Source organism: Petaurus breviceps, unplaced genomic scaffold (genome assembly GCF_028583685.1).
Source record: "Petaurus breviceps papuanus isolate PSGF00001 unplaced genomic scaffold, PetGlider_PUasm1.0 90847, whole genome shotgun sequence".
Lineage (NCBI taxonomy): Eukaryota > Metazoa > Chordata > Mammalia > Diprotodontia > Petauridae > Petaurus > Petaurus breviceps.
The window spans coordinates 15,358,727-15,374,471 of NW_027187360.1; the positions used below are offsets into that span (position 1 = coordinate 15,358,727).

At 38.4% G+C, this 15,745-nt stretch overlaps 1 protein-coding gene across 3 annotated transcripts; it reads right to left on the reverse strand.

Annotated features, from left to right (window-relative positions):
* Positions 1-1,194: 1,194 nt before the first annotated feature.
* Positions 1,195-14,750, reverse strand: PRELID3B (PRELI domain containing 3B). Of its 3 annotated transcripts, XM_069072491.1 has the most exons (7): positions 14,592-14,719; positions 13,970-14,094; positions 7,560-7,728; positions 5,953-6,042; positions 5,256-5,326; positions 4,737-4,839; positions 1,195-3,309 (listed from the first exon to the last, which is right to left on the reverse strand). In XM_069072491.1, the coding sequence occupies exons 3-7, from the start codon at positions 7,695-7,697 to the stop codon at positions 3,190-3,192; spliced, it is 522 nt and encodes a 173-aa protein (XP_068928592.1). In that variant the 5' UTR covers positions 7,698-7,728; positions 13,970-14,094; positions 14,592-14,719; the 3' UTR covers positions 1,195-3,189. The 3 variants fall into 3 exon arrangements, with proteins under 3 accessions (XP_068928592.1, XP_068928591.1, XP_068928593.1); XM_069072490.1 differs by lacking the exon at positions 13,970-14,094 and having other exon boundaries at positions 14,592-14,749; XM_069072492.1 differs by lacking the exons at positions 5,953-6,042; positions 13,970-14,094 and having other exon boundaries at positions 14,592-14,750.
* Between the last annotated feature and the right edge of the window lie 995 nt (positions 14,751-15,745).

Genomic DNA, 15,745 nt, shown 5'->3' on the forward strand with positions numbered 1-15,745 from the left:
GGACTCGGGTCTAGACCCGCCTCCTACAAGAGTCCTCGTGTTCGCGCGCGCGTATTGTTCCTTTGTCCTGTCCGACTCTGTGACCCTTTTCTTGGCGGATACTTTACAGATGAGGCAGACAGGGTGTGTCTAAGGCTATAAATTACAGAGAAGGTGCCAACTGGAATCGGTAGTGGGAGTTCCCTACACTGCATATACATGTATAGACATGTAAATATATTTTGTATATGTTTATTTATAAATAAGTACAAAGTACAAGGTGGGGGTGGTTATTACTAACTGCAGGGGGAATCAGGAAAGGCCTTTTCTAAGAAGGTAGAGGTGAGGAGGAAGTTAAATTTTGATATGAGATACTGCTTGTGCAAAGCAAAAATTTGATGATGAAATTTCAGGAGGCACAAGGTCAGTTTCAATGGAGCACAGAGTTCATGTGGAGGAGTAATTTATAATAAAGGATGGGAACAGGGTTTTAAAGTTAAGTAAAGGAACTTTGATTCTAGAGGCAGTAGGGAGCCACTGGAGTTTATAGAGTAAGAAAGGGACAGATCCGCACCTAAGGTAAATCATTTTGGTAGTGGTGTGGCAGATGGGTTGAAGACAAATGAAGAGAGATTTTGAGAAGTTAGAAGTGACAAGACTTGGTAACTGATCATATAGGCTGAAGAGAGCATGTCAAGGATGTTGCAAACCCAGGAGCTTGGAAAATTGGGGGTACCTGTATAAGAATATGGTTAAGTTCTGAAGGTGGGTGGAAAATAAGTTCAGTTTTGGACATCAAACAGGTTATGGTCTTTATTGAAGGAAGTATCCACAAATCCGACCAATATCCCTGATTTCTTAGTAAATTGATTGTATTCTCCATTCCTTGAAATAAAATAAAATAACCAAGACAGAAGGTATTGGGAACATAAGAGGGCAAAAATCTACTTCAAGCACACTTCATCTAAGGATAATCTTTGGGGGAATTCAAGACCCTCTGTGGAGCTAAAAATAGGCCAAATTATCCTAAGAAGTATAATCAGAGATAAAATATAAAGCTCAAGTAGCAAACACTAAGAACATTTTATAGTTAAAATGCATTTTTTAATCTGGAAAACTTCCCCTAACTCCCCAAGTACAGTTAGTATGAATGTCTTCCCCCCCCCCCCAATATTCAGTAACACATTATAAGAGGCTAGAACCACCAAGTGGTGATTTTTATGAATTTTGATTTTTGACCTTTATTTGCATAATTCAAAAACATTGTTTTTAGGGACATAACAGAAACAATAATCAATAATTAATCAATTAGTCAATAGAAAATCGGAAATAATAATGAAAGGGTTTTTTTTGGATGATAGCAAATCCTATTTTTTAATGTTAAATCTGATATTCTAAAATGAACTAATTAATTCTGCTTCAGTTCCCCAGAGGAAGACCACATTTCTGGCAACTACTGAACTAGAGCAGATAGAAAACAATTTGATAATTCGTCAGGAAAAAAAAACACAGAAAACTTTGTTTAGAAATATTTTATCCTTAGAGCATTACACCTTTTTCTGAACAAGTACAACTTACAGAAATTATTTACGGCCAACTTTTATCAAGTATTAACATTTACTATATTTTGTTTAGCTGAAATATCATTTCAGTTGTAAAAACAATCTCTTGTTACAAAAAATAATCACAAACCTTAATGGATCTGAGAGTTGTTTTTACAAATGTACCAAGTCTCAAGCTAAACGATATTTTAAATAGAAAAAATACTCATTTTTAAATAGTTTGGTAAACTTATATTTCTGTGACTTATGTACATATACACTAGTTTTTTTCTATAGGAAACCTTTACAATGTAGGAAACCTTTACAGAAGTTCCAACTTATGTTAAGCATAGTTAAAAGCAAGATCTAACTGCCTTTTAAAATATTCCGTATGCAACTTTAGTATCGTAGAAATCATTACAAGAATCAGAAAATACTGTTTAGCAGTTAACAATTATCTGCTTTGAAATATTAAACAAAATATAACATTTTCTGGAATAGCTTTTTGGTATTCCAGTACCAAAAGTACAGACTTCCCACAAATAAAAGCTTCAGTGCAATTTCCCTTAGTGGTTAGTTGTGGTTAAGTTCCTTCTTTTGGCAGTGGCACCATAGGATTATAAAGAGAGCTAGGTACCTAGGATTTATATTTCAAATCAGACTAGAAATTAAAACAAATGATCCACAGATATGCATTGTAAAAAAAAAAAAGACTTGTTTGTGGTCAATTACTGCAATAAAAAGATGCAATTAACTATTTTACAGTTAAATAATTTGACATATCATGCTATACAATTATTGATGCATGATTCAGTCACATGGCAATTTTTGCATAACCTAATTAAGCGTTCTGTGAAATGCTTAAAAGATGCAAATAGTTGTTAGTTTCAATTTTATGATGCTTTTAAATTCAGGTAAAATAACTTTATTTTTAATTTTGGTTCCTCTTCAAATTTCGAAAGTGAACATCACACGCCCACCATTCAGCATCCTAAATCATATATGCTTCTACAAATGCAAAATCAAGATAGATCGTTTTTGTATCATATCACCAAATTTTGGCAAATCAATACAGTACTCTGTAATATGATGCAATCAGGTTTACACTGGGAATTATATCACTTTAATGATAGTGTTCACTACAAAAATATCACTTTAGTAACAATTCAGAATGCTACAGTTTTTCAAAGCCAATTATTTTTGTACAAATAAAAGGTTTGCATTTGGATTTCAAGTAATATACTTTCCTTCTTTCCAAAGAAAGTTATTACAACATGAAAACTGCTTGGGCAATCATACTAGAAAAGGCAGCTATGCTTCATTTTGGAATTGGTCCAAAACCAGGTAGAGTCTCATGAATTAAATGCTATAATATTCAACCTTATGGAGATTCAACATGCCTGTTTCTGGTCAAGGTATCCATTTGAAATATCCTTAAATCTTCATATATTGCATGATATTTTCAGGTAATGTTAATTCCAGTTGATCCCATATGCAAGGAAGCCCTGCACCTTCTCTTTTTCCATCAAAAGTTGCAGTCTTTCTCCAAGCTAACTGAATACCTATCTAATATACAGATATGCTTCTTAAATACCAAATATGAATAAATATATTACCAGCCTGGAGAGACCCTGGTGGACCTATTAATGTTTCATATAAATAGCCATTATCATTTCTCTACAAATGCTGCTGCAGCCATAGGCGTCCTCATACTTCCTCTTGCTGAAGCAGTCAACTCTTCAATCTCAGCATTTAATTTGTTAATTACCCACTCCATTGCTTCTCGACCCTTAAAAAAAATTCACAACACATAATCATCATCACTGAGTAATAACAAAGGTAACCATCATCATGTCTCATCAGGACTATTGCAATATGCCTTCTTACTGGTCTGTCTCAAATCTCTCCCTACACCAATCAATTTTTAAAACACTTGGCAGCTGCTATAAATGAATTTTCTAAAATGTAGGTCTAACTATATCACCACCCTGCTCAATGAGCTACAGTGGCTCCTTATTACCTCGAGGATCAGAAAGAAAGTCTTCTGTTAGGCATTTAAAGCCCTTCATTACCTGACCCCTTCTTACTCTTCTTATACTTTACCTCCTCCTCCCCTCCGTCCCCCATGAACACCCACTAAGATTCAGCTACACAGGCCTAACTGCAGTTCCTCAAACTTGACATTTTAGTTCCTTTTGCACAAGGCTGTACCTCATGCCTGGAAGGCTTGGCTCTCATATCCACCTCCCAATTTCCCTGGCTTTAAGAGTAAGCTCCAATTACCACTTCTGCAGATATCCTCTCAGCTGTCAATGCTTACCTACCCCCTTGGTTTAACTTCCTTTCTTTAAATCCCCAATGCTTAGCACAATACCTGGTGATTAAGAAATATTTGTTGACTGATTAAATTTCCTTAAAAATTATTCAGCGAATATAAGTTTTTTGAGAGCAGAAGAGCATGTTGGATTTGGTTATCACCAAAACCTGAATTCCAATCTCATTTCAGACTACTTGTATGACCCCATGGCAAGTCATTTAACCTACCAGCCTTAGATTCCTCATCTGTAACATGAGGATAATTATAGAGTACCTATCTCACAGGTTTGTTGTGAGAATCATAAGGCAGAATAATATAATACATGTAAAGTACTGTATAATCATGAACTATTATTACTTCTAATAATAAACAATTAGCTTGGATGTAATTTAGTTATCAATCAATTTCCATTTTGTATGCCTAAAAATCCATAATGAAGTCATGGTGGCACCTTTTATTATTAACATGCTCAAGGTGGGATGGTAGTATGTGAAGGAGAAGAATTAAAAATGATTCTTCTTCTTTGTTCCTTCTATGTTTGATAATCTAATTTATATTTATTTGTGTTGATGCCTCTGTAGAGATCAAAAGTTCTAGGGAATGTATTTTTTACATCTGTGGACCCAGCATCAAATTGGCACAGTGGTTTGCACTTAGTATATATATTTTTGTGTTTAACACACATTATTTAAAAAAAAAAGTGAATTTACACCAGATATAACAAGCTATGAAAAGTTACAAAATACATTATGTTTCTCTCTCCCAGACCTTTTGCCTATTACACTGTTGTAGGTAGAGTTTTAAAAAGTAAATTACTAAAAGCACATACATATTTTAGAAAGAGCAGCAAATCCCCAAAGAATGTAAAAGTCAATGAATGGAAACAGAGTATAACTTACTTTATTAGCATTAGATGATATTGTACTTTCCATCAGTCCTTCTAGATAACTGCTAAGGCTCACTCCTTTGACAGTGATTATGGCTTCTTGAGTCAAAATGGTCCTGAAGCAAAATACATTTAAACAGTTTAAGTATGCCCATTTTCCTCACTATTAGAAATATCTAGAATAATTTAAAAACACAAAAAATTAGATTTCTTGGGGCAGCCAGGTAGCACAGTAAGAGGACTGGCTCCAGTGTCAGGATGACCTGGGGATCGAATCCAGGCTCAGACACTTAGCACCCACCCAGAAACACCTGGCCGTGTAACCTTAAGCAAGTTACTTAACCCCAATTGCTTAGGGTCGGCCAGGTGGCTCAGCAAGTAAGATCACCAGCTCCAGTGTTGGGATGACCTGGGGATCAAATTCTGGGCTTAGCACCACACCCAGAAATAACTGGCCGTGTAACCTTGAGCAAGTTACTTAACCCCAATTGCTTTAAAAAAAAATTAGATTTCTTAAAAAAGTTTTACTTACTTTCCTGGTTCTTGAGGATGTGGTTTATATATAAGTCTCTCGTCTACCGAAACCATATTTGTAAATGAAATCTATAAAACAAAATCCCCAAATTATCAATTGATAAGTTATTAAAACTGAAATAAATTCAAATGTCATTTTACAAGTACCATAAAGTTCATTTATCTTCTACCAGTCATAAATTTCTTGCTCTTTTTTATTGAAGCCACCAACTTAGAAAATACAAAATAAGCATTATTTTTCTTAAGCCCTCTTAGAAATATTCAAGATTATTAAAATAGTACTAGTCAGGGACAGAGAATAAAACATATAGAAAAAGTGCCAGTGGAGCATTTACTTTTTAGACCACTATAATCGCTATCTTTTATGTAGTGCTTACTATGTGCCAGACAATTGTGCTAAGTGTCTTATAGTTATTATCTCATTTGATCCTGGGAGAGAGGTGCTATTTAATATCCCAATTTTACAGTTGAGGAAACTGAGGAAGACCAGGGTTAAGTGACTTGCCCAAGGCCACACAGGCGCAGACTATCTGAAGCTGGATTTGAACTCGTCTTCCCAACTCCAGGCCTGGTTTATCTACTGTGTCATCTACCTGTCCCATAAAGACTATTTATCCCCATATGCATAAGCCAAGCAGAAATAAATACCATTTCAATATGGAAAATAAAAGAGAATAAGAAAAAAAATCACTTACATTAGTAGATTTAAGCTCCATTGTTTTCTCTATGGGATCAACTACAGAATGTTCCTGAACATACGTTTTGGTTCTTGCTGCACCAATAAGCTACGAGGAATATTGAGAATTAGTGACTGTATTTTTAACCAGCAATTATTACATAAGAATAATAAAAATTCACATTCACAAAGCACTTATAGGTTTACAAAGTGCTTTTCTCACAACAGTTTCTGAGGTAGGTAATCCAAGTGTCATTATCCCCATCTTACAGAGAAGAAAACTAAGACTCAAGAGAGGTGATGACTTGCTACTGTCAGAGCTGGGATTGGAACCCAGAATCTAATACTATGCCACACTCCTCTGAGAGCATCTTCTGTATATTATTTTGAAAATGAATATGTGACTCATTTCAAAACAAAAATATCAACATCTCTTTGATCCTGAAAACAAGATGAAACAGACAAAAGGTTGGAAGGGAAATGTTTCTGTGAGGTTAAGAGGAATTATTAGCACTATGGATGACATTCCTAGATTAGGGAAATTTTCCCAGAGGTAATTAAAAATCAGACGAAAGACAGAAATTAAAATGTAAGGAGGATTGTTTTTGTTGTTTTTCCTTGTTCTCAAAGAGGACCAATGACACCATGAGGGTGATATCTTGAGAGTGAATTGAAGTAAGGCAGAGCTGTGAAAACTCATCTGCCTCACTCTCTCCTCCAGACATCAGTCTAGTGGCAAGACATTAAGTCAAGAAGACTGATGATAGTCCAGGATGCAGTGGGAGACCTTAGCCTTTTAAGCTAAGGTCTTTCCCAGTTATGTCTGTCTGAGGCAAAGCCCCCTTCAGTGATTAAGGGCTAGGTAGGAACTGAGCCAAAAGATGGTCTAGTTTGCCATCACAAAAGAAATCAACGTAGGGGAAGCTAGGTGGCGCAGTGAATAGAGCTCTGGCTCCAGAATCACGAGGACCCGAGTTCAAATCCAGCCTCAGATATTTAATACTTACTAGCTGTGTGACCTTAGGCAAGTCACCTAACCCCAAATGCCCTGCGTACCCCCTCCAAAAAAGCAAACAAACAAAAGAATCAATGAGGGAGAGGAAGACTTTCAGAGTTTCTGACAAAACAGAAAACGACTGCTATTTACACTCAGAGCCATTAAAACCCACACAATGAGCAAGACAGGCTTGGGCTGAGACCTATTATTGGCCAATCAAAAAAAGCCGGAGTGATCTGGGTTTAAAGGCATGGTCAGGTAGCTCTGTTTGAATCACAAGGGGCTTTTTAAAAGCCAGTTTTTCCAGAGCTATATTTTGAGAAATCATAAATGAAAACTGTTGGAGAAAAAAAAGAGTTGTCCCAGCTTTTTAGAATTTGTCAGGTGGCACTAATACTTTTTCTTGGATGTAAGGGGGAAATTCTAATTCTAGTTTATTAAACATATGAAGAAAAGAGTGGACTGATCATTAATATAGGAATACCAAGTTTGTGAAAAAAAACCAAACCAAACCTCCTTTTGCTCGGATTTTGTACCTTTAGACCTGCTATTTGATTTTCTAAGTGATGAGGTGAAAGGAGTGGGGATGGGACAGGGTCAGGAGCAATATGGGGCAAAGTATAGCTTACCGATTTTACAATAGAAGGCATTCCCCACTCTGTGCTGAGAAGTCTATGGCTATGCAATTTCCCAGTAGGATCTATATGTCTGTCTAAAACATCAACTCCAACCACACTCGGATTCATAGGATTTGGATATTTCTGCATAGCAGCTGTTGTAACTGTTTCCCATGGGTGGCTGCCAAAATAAACCAAAAATCAAAACATTTATGAGGTGTGCAAGAATATTCTGGAATATCTAGGACTTTAAAACATCATTCTTTAGAATTCAAGATGCATGAATTTATTGGAGGAAAGAGAATATATTGAGTCTGATATTGCAATACCAACCTCAATTTTTTTTCTTTAAAGCATAACAGTAGGGCAGCTAGGTGGCGCAGTGAGTTGAGCACCGGCCCTTAGTCAGGAGGACCTGTGTTCAAATCCAGCCTCAGACACTTAACACAAAAAAAAGCTAGCCATGTGGCCTTGGGCAAGTTACTTAACCCCAACTGCCCTCCAAAAAGCAAATAAAATAAAACAAAATAAAGCCTAACAGTATCAGTGACCACATGTGCCCAATTCACCTACTATGCAATTTAATTATAGAGACAGTATAGTACAGTTGAAAGTAAACTGAATTTGAAGTCAAAGAACTGGGATCTGAATCTTAGCTCTGCTAAGGTGTAAACTATGAGCAAGTCAAAACCTCTCTGGGCTTTATTTACTCCTCTGTGAAAATGGAGGAGGAAGAGAGGAGAACAGGGGACTAAGACGGCTTACTTGGCTCTAAGACGTTTTTCAGCTCCTCCTTTGATCTTAGTGAATCTGTTCAATTCCACACATATTCATTCCCGGTTCCCCTCCTCCCCCAACCTCACACATACTATGCATTCAAATAATTTTATGAATCAATGAAATTACAAATCCCAACCAAAAAATAATTGAATACTAAAAATCTCTTAGATATAAGAATACAATAATTATATCATATTGCCTTTAGAACCTCTAAAAGTAAGTATGGGTCACATAGCCTAATTAAATTACTAGAACAGAAAATATTCAACCCCAGGCTCTGTAGGAATTCAAGAAAATCAAGAATTTTTTATTTCTGGAACTTTACTACAATAATGGACAAATGTTTTTTATGAAAAAAAGTCTTTAAAATATGAAAATTAATTTTTACTATCTTGACCTATATAAAACATACTAAAATGCATATTTTGCAAGTTATAACTCATAGAAACAAGCAGACAAATTGTTATATTGTTTGTTTGCCTTTTCTATTCAATCTCATGAAGCTAAAATGATATATAAAAATATGTTGAACTCTAAATTTAATTTTCAAAATACAACCTAACTTTTTTTTAAATTTTGCTATTTGCTGAGCTCAGATTCTTAAATGTTTCAATGCTAACTTGATGAAACCATGCTGACTAGGCTCTACCACAAATATGCTACATAGTCTCAACCAGACCCTCCCTGAAGCACAGTACTCCTTTTCCATTGTCCTCATCCATTCACTACCACTCATCACAGCCTTTTTCAAACATTTTCATCACTCCTATAACCTTTATCTCCTCTTCTCCCCTCCACACTACTCTCAGCGGACCCTCCCCCAACCATTGGCATGATTACCTTGCCTCACATTTCACAGAAACAATTGAGATCATTTGCAGAGAACTTCCTTTTCTCCTCTCATGTCACCTTACTAAGAATGGCTTCTGTAACCCTCTCTTCCTTCACACATTTCCCAGGAAGAGGCGGCCCTTCTCTTTGCTCGGGCAAAACCATCTACTAGTCAATATACTCCAGTGGCTTCCTAGAACTTTCAGGATCAAATAAAATTGTCTGACTTAGTCCTTCATAAAAGCCCCTTTCTTTTTCCAATCTTAAACTCTCCTCCACATACTCCAATGATACCTTACCTCCTATCAGATTCTTTAATAGACACTGCATCTGAGGTTTTTCACTGGCCATGCCTGGAACTTTAACTCTCTTTCATTCTAGCTTCCCTGGCTTTCTTCAAGTGTTAGGCAAAGTCTCACTTTCTGCAAGAAGTCTGCCCTCCTCTTTAATCTTAGTGTACTCTTCTTAAGACTAGTCCCAATTTATTTTATAGATGAATAGCTCAAGATACAGATAAATATAGTTGTTTCCTTCATTAGACTGAATTTCTTTAAAGTAGGGGCTATTTTTTGTCCTTCCTTGTATCCCCAGCACACTTAGCACAGTGTCTGACACACAGTAGATACTTAAATGCTAGTTGACTGACTTCATATCCTCTCCAGCTGACTGCCTTCTCCATCATCCCTATTCTCATGTCTTTTGGCTGCTTCCCTACAAGTATGCTCAAAAGTGCCTCATTCAATTATCTATACGTTCCTGCTACCTATTATGTTGTATATTTCCTCTCATAGTTAAACTCCTTGAGAAGGACATCGCCAAACAATGTCTCCTTCCATTTCTTTCTTCTTTTGTACTTCTGTTGTCTGGGGCACTTGCACAGTAAATAATCTGCTCACATCTGATTTTCTTTGTAAAACGTTTTAAAAACTTTACTTTTATTGAACTCCATTGCTTTTCACTGATGAGTATGCTCATTAGTTTGTGGGATTGTGGGATATTATCTTGGGCTGTGCCTTGCACTCCTTTGTTCTTTGAAACAAACTATTCCAATCCCCTTTTCAGTTTTTGGTGGCTGCAGAACAGACTTGTGTTACTTGAATTTCCTTTAATTTCTATTTTAAAATTTTCCTCCTGGTCACTTGCAACATTAGTTGTCACCAGAAATCATTCAGTTTAACCACGTATCTTGGGGTTTACAGAATAATTTTATTTTTCCTTCTCTTGGAGATGATCTATGGATTCTTTCAGTTGAAGTCCTGGGAAGTTTTCTTAAGATTACTGCTTGTATCATAATGTCCAGTATTTCTTTAGGGAAATTAATATTTCTGAACCTGTCTCTATGCATCCTGTCTTCAAGATGAATATGTTTGGTTTGTATAAAGATGTTTTCTTTTAATCTTAGTACTTCTACCAGATTGTCCTTCACTTCTGTGAACTTGCTTTTGCAACCAGTTGTCTTTTGTTTTTATTTTTGGTGAGGCTGACTACCACCAATTTAAATTTTTCTAGTTTTCAGATTATTTCTACTCTGCAGGCCATAAATTATGTTTTCATAATTCTTATTTCTCTTTTATACCATTTGGGAATGTGTTCTCTTTGGAATCCACAGGTTCCTCTGCCTCAGATCAGACCTGAATCATTTGCCTTTGTGCCGAAATATTAAGATGTTTAGACTTGTTTAGATAATCTAAAAGACATATTTCCTTCTGGTATTTATGTTACCTGTTGGTTTATTTTCTTGTACTCAAGTTCAGTAACTGAATTTTCTTTCTCCTGAGATCTTCAGTAATTTCAATCTTTTCCCCTCATATGCCCCCCCCATAATTCACTTTTTTTTTTAAAGCAATTGGGGTTAAGTATCTTGCTCAAGGTTACATGGCCAGTCATTTCTGGGTGTGGTGCTAAGTATCTGAGCCCGGATTTGATCCCCAGGTCATCCAGACACTGGAGCCGGTGCTCTTACTTGCTGTTCTACCTGGCCGCCCCAATAATTTACTTTCTAATAACTTTCCTTTTGGTGGTTGATTGGTCAAAGTTCAACCTCAAATCTGTTTCTACCTTCTCACATCAGCCTTAGTTTCTCCCCCCCCCCATATTTCTCCTCTCTCCTTTTGTTTGTTGCTTCCCACTTTATACTTAAAGCTCCTCGAGCGCAGGTTCTATCTTTCTGTTTATTAATTGTATCCCCAGCACTTAGCACAGTGCCTGGCACACAGTAGGCACTAATGGATGTTTACTAGATTCGAATGGATTGGATCTCCATTTACACAGTAGAACTTCCAAAGAAAAACATCTGTCTTCAACATCAGCTTTGCTGTCAAGGCCATATTTTCATATGTGTGCTATGCCTCTTTTGACAGACAGAACTACAGTTTTCTTAAGAAGATTCTCAAGATCACCTGGCAGGATAAGGTACTGGACACCAAGGTCTGTTCTCAAGCATTCAAACTCTATTGCAGACAATATAATTATGATGGGCTGGCCACACTGTTTCAGTGCCAATGTACCCTTGCCTAAAATACTATTTCACAGAGAACACACACAGGGCAAGAGATCACATAGTGGTCAGTAGAAGCAATACAAAGACAGCTCAAGAACTTTGGAAATGATTGTGTGACATGGGAGACACAGGCACAGGTGTCTAGCCTAGCAAGTTGTGACCTTATCAAAGAAGGTGCTATGTTCCATGAGCAAAGAAGAATCAAAGTAGCACAAAAGAAACTTGAGACTTGAAAATTTAGAGAATCCACCCCAAATGGTCACATGGACTATTTGTAGCCGATGTGTGGTAGACCATTTTGAGTTTGTATTGGTCCGTGATCAGCCACAGTTGGACACACTGTCACTTGATTCTAACAGACTGATGTCATTTTGGTCCTCTTTTCAGAATGAAGGTCAACAACCAACCAACCAGTTCTTTGCTACAACAAAAACAGTGTTGCTATGAATATTTTTATACATATGGATACTTTCCTCTTTCCTCAATACTCTTTGGGGCATAAGATCTCTACCCTCAAGGAATTTATATGAAAAAGGTACTGTGTTCTCTGGATATGCTGTTCCAAAAATCTGACTGTACTTTGGGTTTTTTTCTTTGGAAAAAAAATTACCACTTATTCACATCCAAAATTTATTACACCATGATCTCAGAAGAATAAAAATTATAAATAAGTCAGTGAGCAATGGAAAGAGATACGGGAGGTATAAACATGCTAAAGCATGTTACTAACTCCAATAGTTCTGTAGCAAGAAGCAGTAGTATAAAAGATATCAGGTACTGCTAAGACACCCAGGACACAGTGATAGAATGATGGACCTGCCTGAAGTCAGGAAGATAAGTTCAAATCCAGCCTCAGATATTAATCAGTTTTGTAACTCTAGGCAAATCACTTAGCCTGTCTGCCCCAGTTTCCTCATCTGTACAATGGGGATAGTAATAGTACCTACTCCCCAGGTCTGTTGTCAGAGTAAAGTGAAATAATGTTTGTAAAGCTATTTTTATTAATGGAAAAAAAAAACAAAGAAGGTCTCACACAAAGCTATTCTAGGGCTCTTTCAAAGTTTTAGTTTTTTTTTTAAATCTACTAATTAACAACTGATCTAAGATTAGCTACAGAACAAGATGAGGTGAGGAGTAGTTGTAATTTTACCAGTGGAACTAGTGCACACAAGCAGTGAAGTCACGTGTCCTCTGAAGATTACTTACTACATAATCCATACTTAAATTTCTCCACAAACATTCCAAAATTGGTTCATTATTGCCTCAAGGTCAGGGCCATCAAAACAAAATGTTCCCTTTTCTGAAATTCTCACTTACAATGTATGTCATGTTTAGAGATCAGAGAAGCACTCACAGACTATCACTCAAGAGTTCTAAGAAAAAAAAAAGACATCCTTTTTGGTAGTGGCTATCGAATATTTACCAAAGACCTACCTACTTGATCTGAAGCTTATTTTCTCCATCAAAAATCCTATACCTTTAACCTAATGGCACTAAGCAATTTAACTGTAAGGGCATATCTGCCTACCTAAACATCAGAAAACACAAAAGTTCCCAAAAAGGGCCTCTTGCTAACTCTCACCTTTCAAAATGCAGACAGGTCAAGACAGAATTTTTTTTTAACAGTTGATGCATAAGAAATATTTCAACCACATTTACTTTTTTTTTTTTTAAAGCAATCAGGGTTAAGTAACTTGCTCAAGGTTACATGGCCAGTTATTTCAGGGTGTGGTGCTAAGTATCTGAGCCCAGATTTGATCAGGTCAGCCGGACACTGGAGCCGGTGCTCTTACTCGCTGTGCTACCTGGCCGCCCCTACATTTACCTTTTTAATCTGATCTTGTATTTTTACATTACCTTCATTTCCAAAAATATCCCTTCTCTTTTCCAAAGGGAAGCATCTCTTGTGACAAAGAACTTAAAAAAAGAGGGGAAAATTCTGTTCAGCAAAACCAAACAACACATCAAGTCTTAACAGTTAAATGCATATTCCCCCACTTGAGAAAAAAAAAAAGAAGCGATATTCTGCTAGACTTCTAATGAACATGGTGGAAAAGAAGAAAATTAAGTTACAGCCTGTAGCTTTGGGGATGGCGGTTGGTTGGGGAGCGGGAATAAGACTACACTGCCTTGTCCAATACATGCAATAATGAAAGCTATTCCTTTTCCAAGTGGATCATCAGTTCATTAGGTGGAGTTACGTCGAAATTTTTTTCCTCCTTGTCACACCTAATGTCACAACAAACCAAAGTATTGTTTTCAGCAACAAGATTGATTTCCTGGGTGTGGAGGAATTGCCTATGGAACTCACTAACAAGTTTTTCCGAACTCTTGAGTTGCAGCAACAAGTTCCTTTCCTGCCTCCCCAGTCTTTGACACACGCCGGCACCTGCTCCGCGCCAAGTCCGACCATCCTTCCAGAAACCTTAAAGGACACTTTGGAGATAGGCATTATTAACAGAGGCAGAAGTTGGGGCGGAGAAGCATAAACTTTGGGGAACACAATGTCCAGGGCGAGGGAACTGGGCTGTCCCCACTCCCAACCCTTTCTAGGGTGGAAAGTCGCCGCCACCCCCTCAAAACCTACGCAGGGCGCCGCAGGGCGCCTGGGGCAGGGGGTCTTTCTCTGGGCGAGAGAACGGAGGGGAACTTTCGTGAGAAGAAGGCTAAGCCGAAAGCCCAGCACCCGCAATGACCTTGACACCTCCGTCCTCACCCCTCCCCGGAGGTTCGGGGCTCGCAGCCCCTCCACGGCGCGTGGGCCCGGGCTCGTGCTCCCGTTCCCTCTCGGGCGCGCGCCCCAGAGCCCGACGCCTGGAAGGTTCCCGAGGAGGCCGGTTCGCTTCTTGGCACTCCCTCATCCCTATTAGGTTCCCCCTCTGCGTCCCCCACCTCCCGCTTCTCCGACCACCATACTACAAGCCCAAACTTACTCGAAAACGTGCTCTGACGTCCAAATCTTCATGGTGCCAGCGACCAGCACGATGTCCGGGCGGCGCTAAGGGGGCACTAGGCGAAAAGAGGAGACACCACCCCGCTTCCACTTGCCGGCAACAGAACGCGCAGGCGCCTGAAGGGCAGACGTAGAGCGACGCCCTGACGTAGTTCCTCGGCCTTTCCTTCCGAACCAGGTTAGATGTCAATACGCAGGCGCGTTGAAGACCGCACACTAACAGCTCGAGAAGGCCTGCTACGCCGGCGCAACTTGCGTCAGTTGGCTCACTGCCCTCTTCTTGGCATTGCGTAAAAGAAACCTGTGACCTCGTTTAGTATTTGGCTTTTACCCAACTGGTACGGAGGGCAGGGAAGGATTCCTCTCAGGAAGCAGTTACTTCTAAATAAGTAAGGTGCCGCCCTGTCCCGTGGGCCTAAATGACTGGAGTGGGTGGCCTGCCTACTCTCTCTAGCACCTGAAACCTGCCAGGGCTGCGGGCTTCCGCGGGGAGCTGGAGCCGCTGCGTGGGATCGCTGGGATCGCTGTTCTGGAGAGAAGGTGTTTCAGACCAACAGCAGAGTGCTTCTGATATATCAACGAACGGGAAAAACCTATTCTGACAAATTGGAGCATTAATGACCATATTGCTAGGTGGGGATGCAGTCTCTTTTACTTCTCTTGTTAATTCAGCAAAGCATTTTACTTAAAACATCATCTTTCTTAAAGAAGCCAGTTTTATGGGGGCCGGGACTAGTCGACTAAATAGGATGGGAAAGAATGGTAATTGGCTTTGAAGGACTAACCTTGGAGTCAGTTTTAAGCATTTCATTATTATGCTGGATGTTGTGGATAAAGGAATCCAAGAAGTGTTACCAGCTAAAGGAATTTACAGCCCTGTTCAAGAAGACAAAGCATAGATAAATAAAAGCTAAATAACAATTTAAGAAAATAGTTAAGGATTAATATGAGACCATAATCTCTACAGGATTTCATAGTGAGAGCCAAATGGGATAGTATAACTGGAAATGTGTGGAGTATTAGGCCATGAGCTGGAAGGGTAACACATGATAGTGGGGAGAGGCAGAGAGAAGGCATCCCAATTAAATTCATTTATTGAGCACCTACAATTTGCAGAGTATTGGATAGCCAATG

Excerpts from the sequence above, each read along its gene's own strand:
- PRELID3B (XM_069072490.1), bottom strand. The coding sequence starts at position 14,623 with ATGAAGATTTGGACGTCAGAGCACGTTTTCGA. Across the intron at positions 5,327-5,952 it reads TGGAGCTTAAATCTACTAAT|ATTTCATTTACAAATATGGT; the intron begins GTAAGTGATTTT and ends TTTGTTTTATAG. Across the intron at positions 3,310-4,736 it reads TATCATCTAATGCTAATAAA|GGTCGAGAAGCAATGGAGTG; the intron begins GTAAGTTATACT and ends ATTTTTTTTAAG.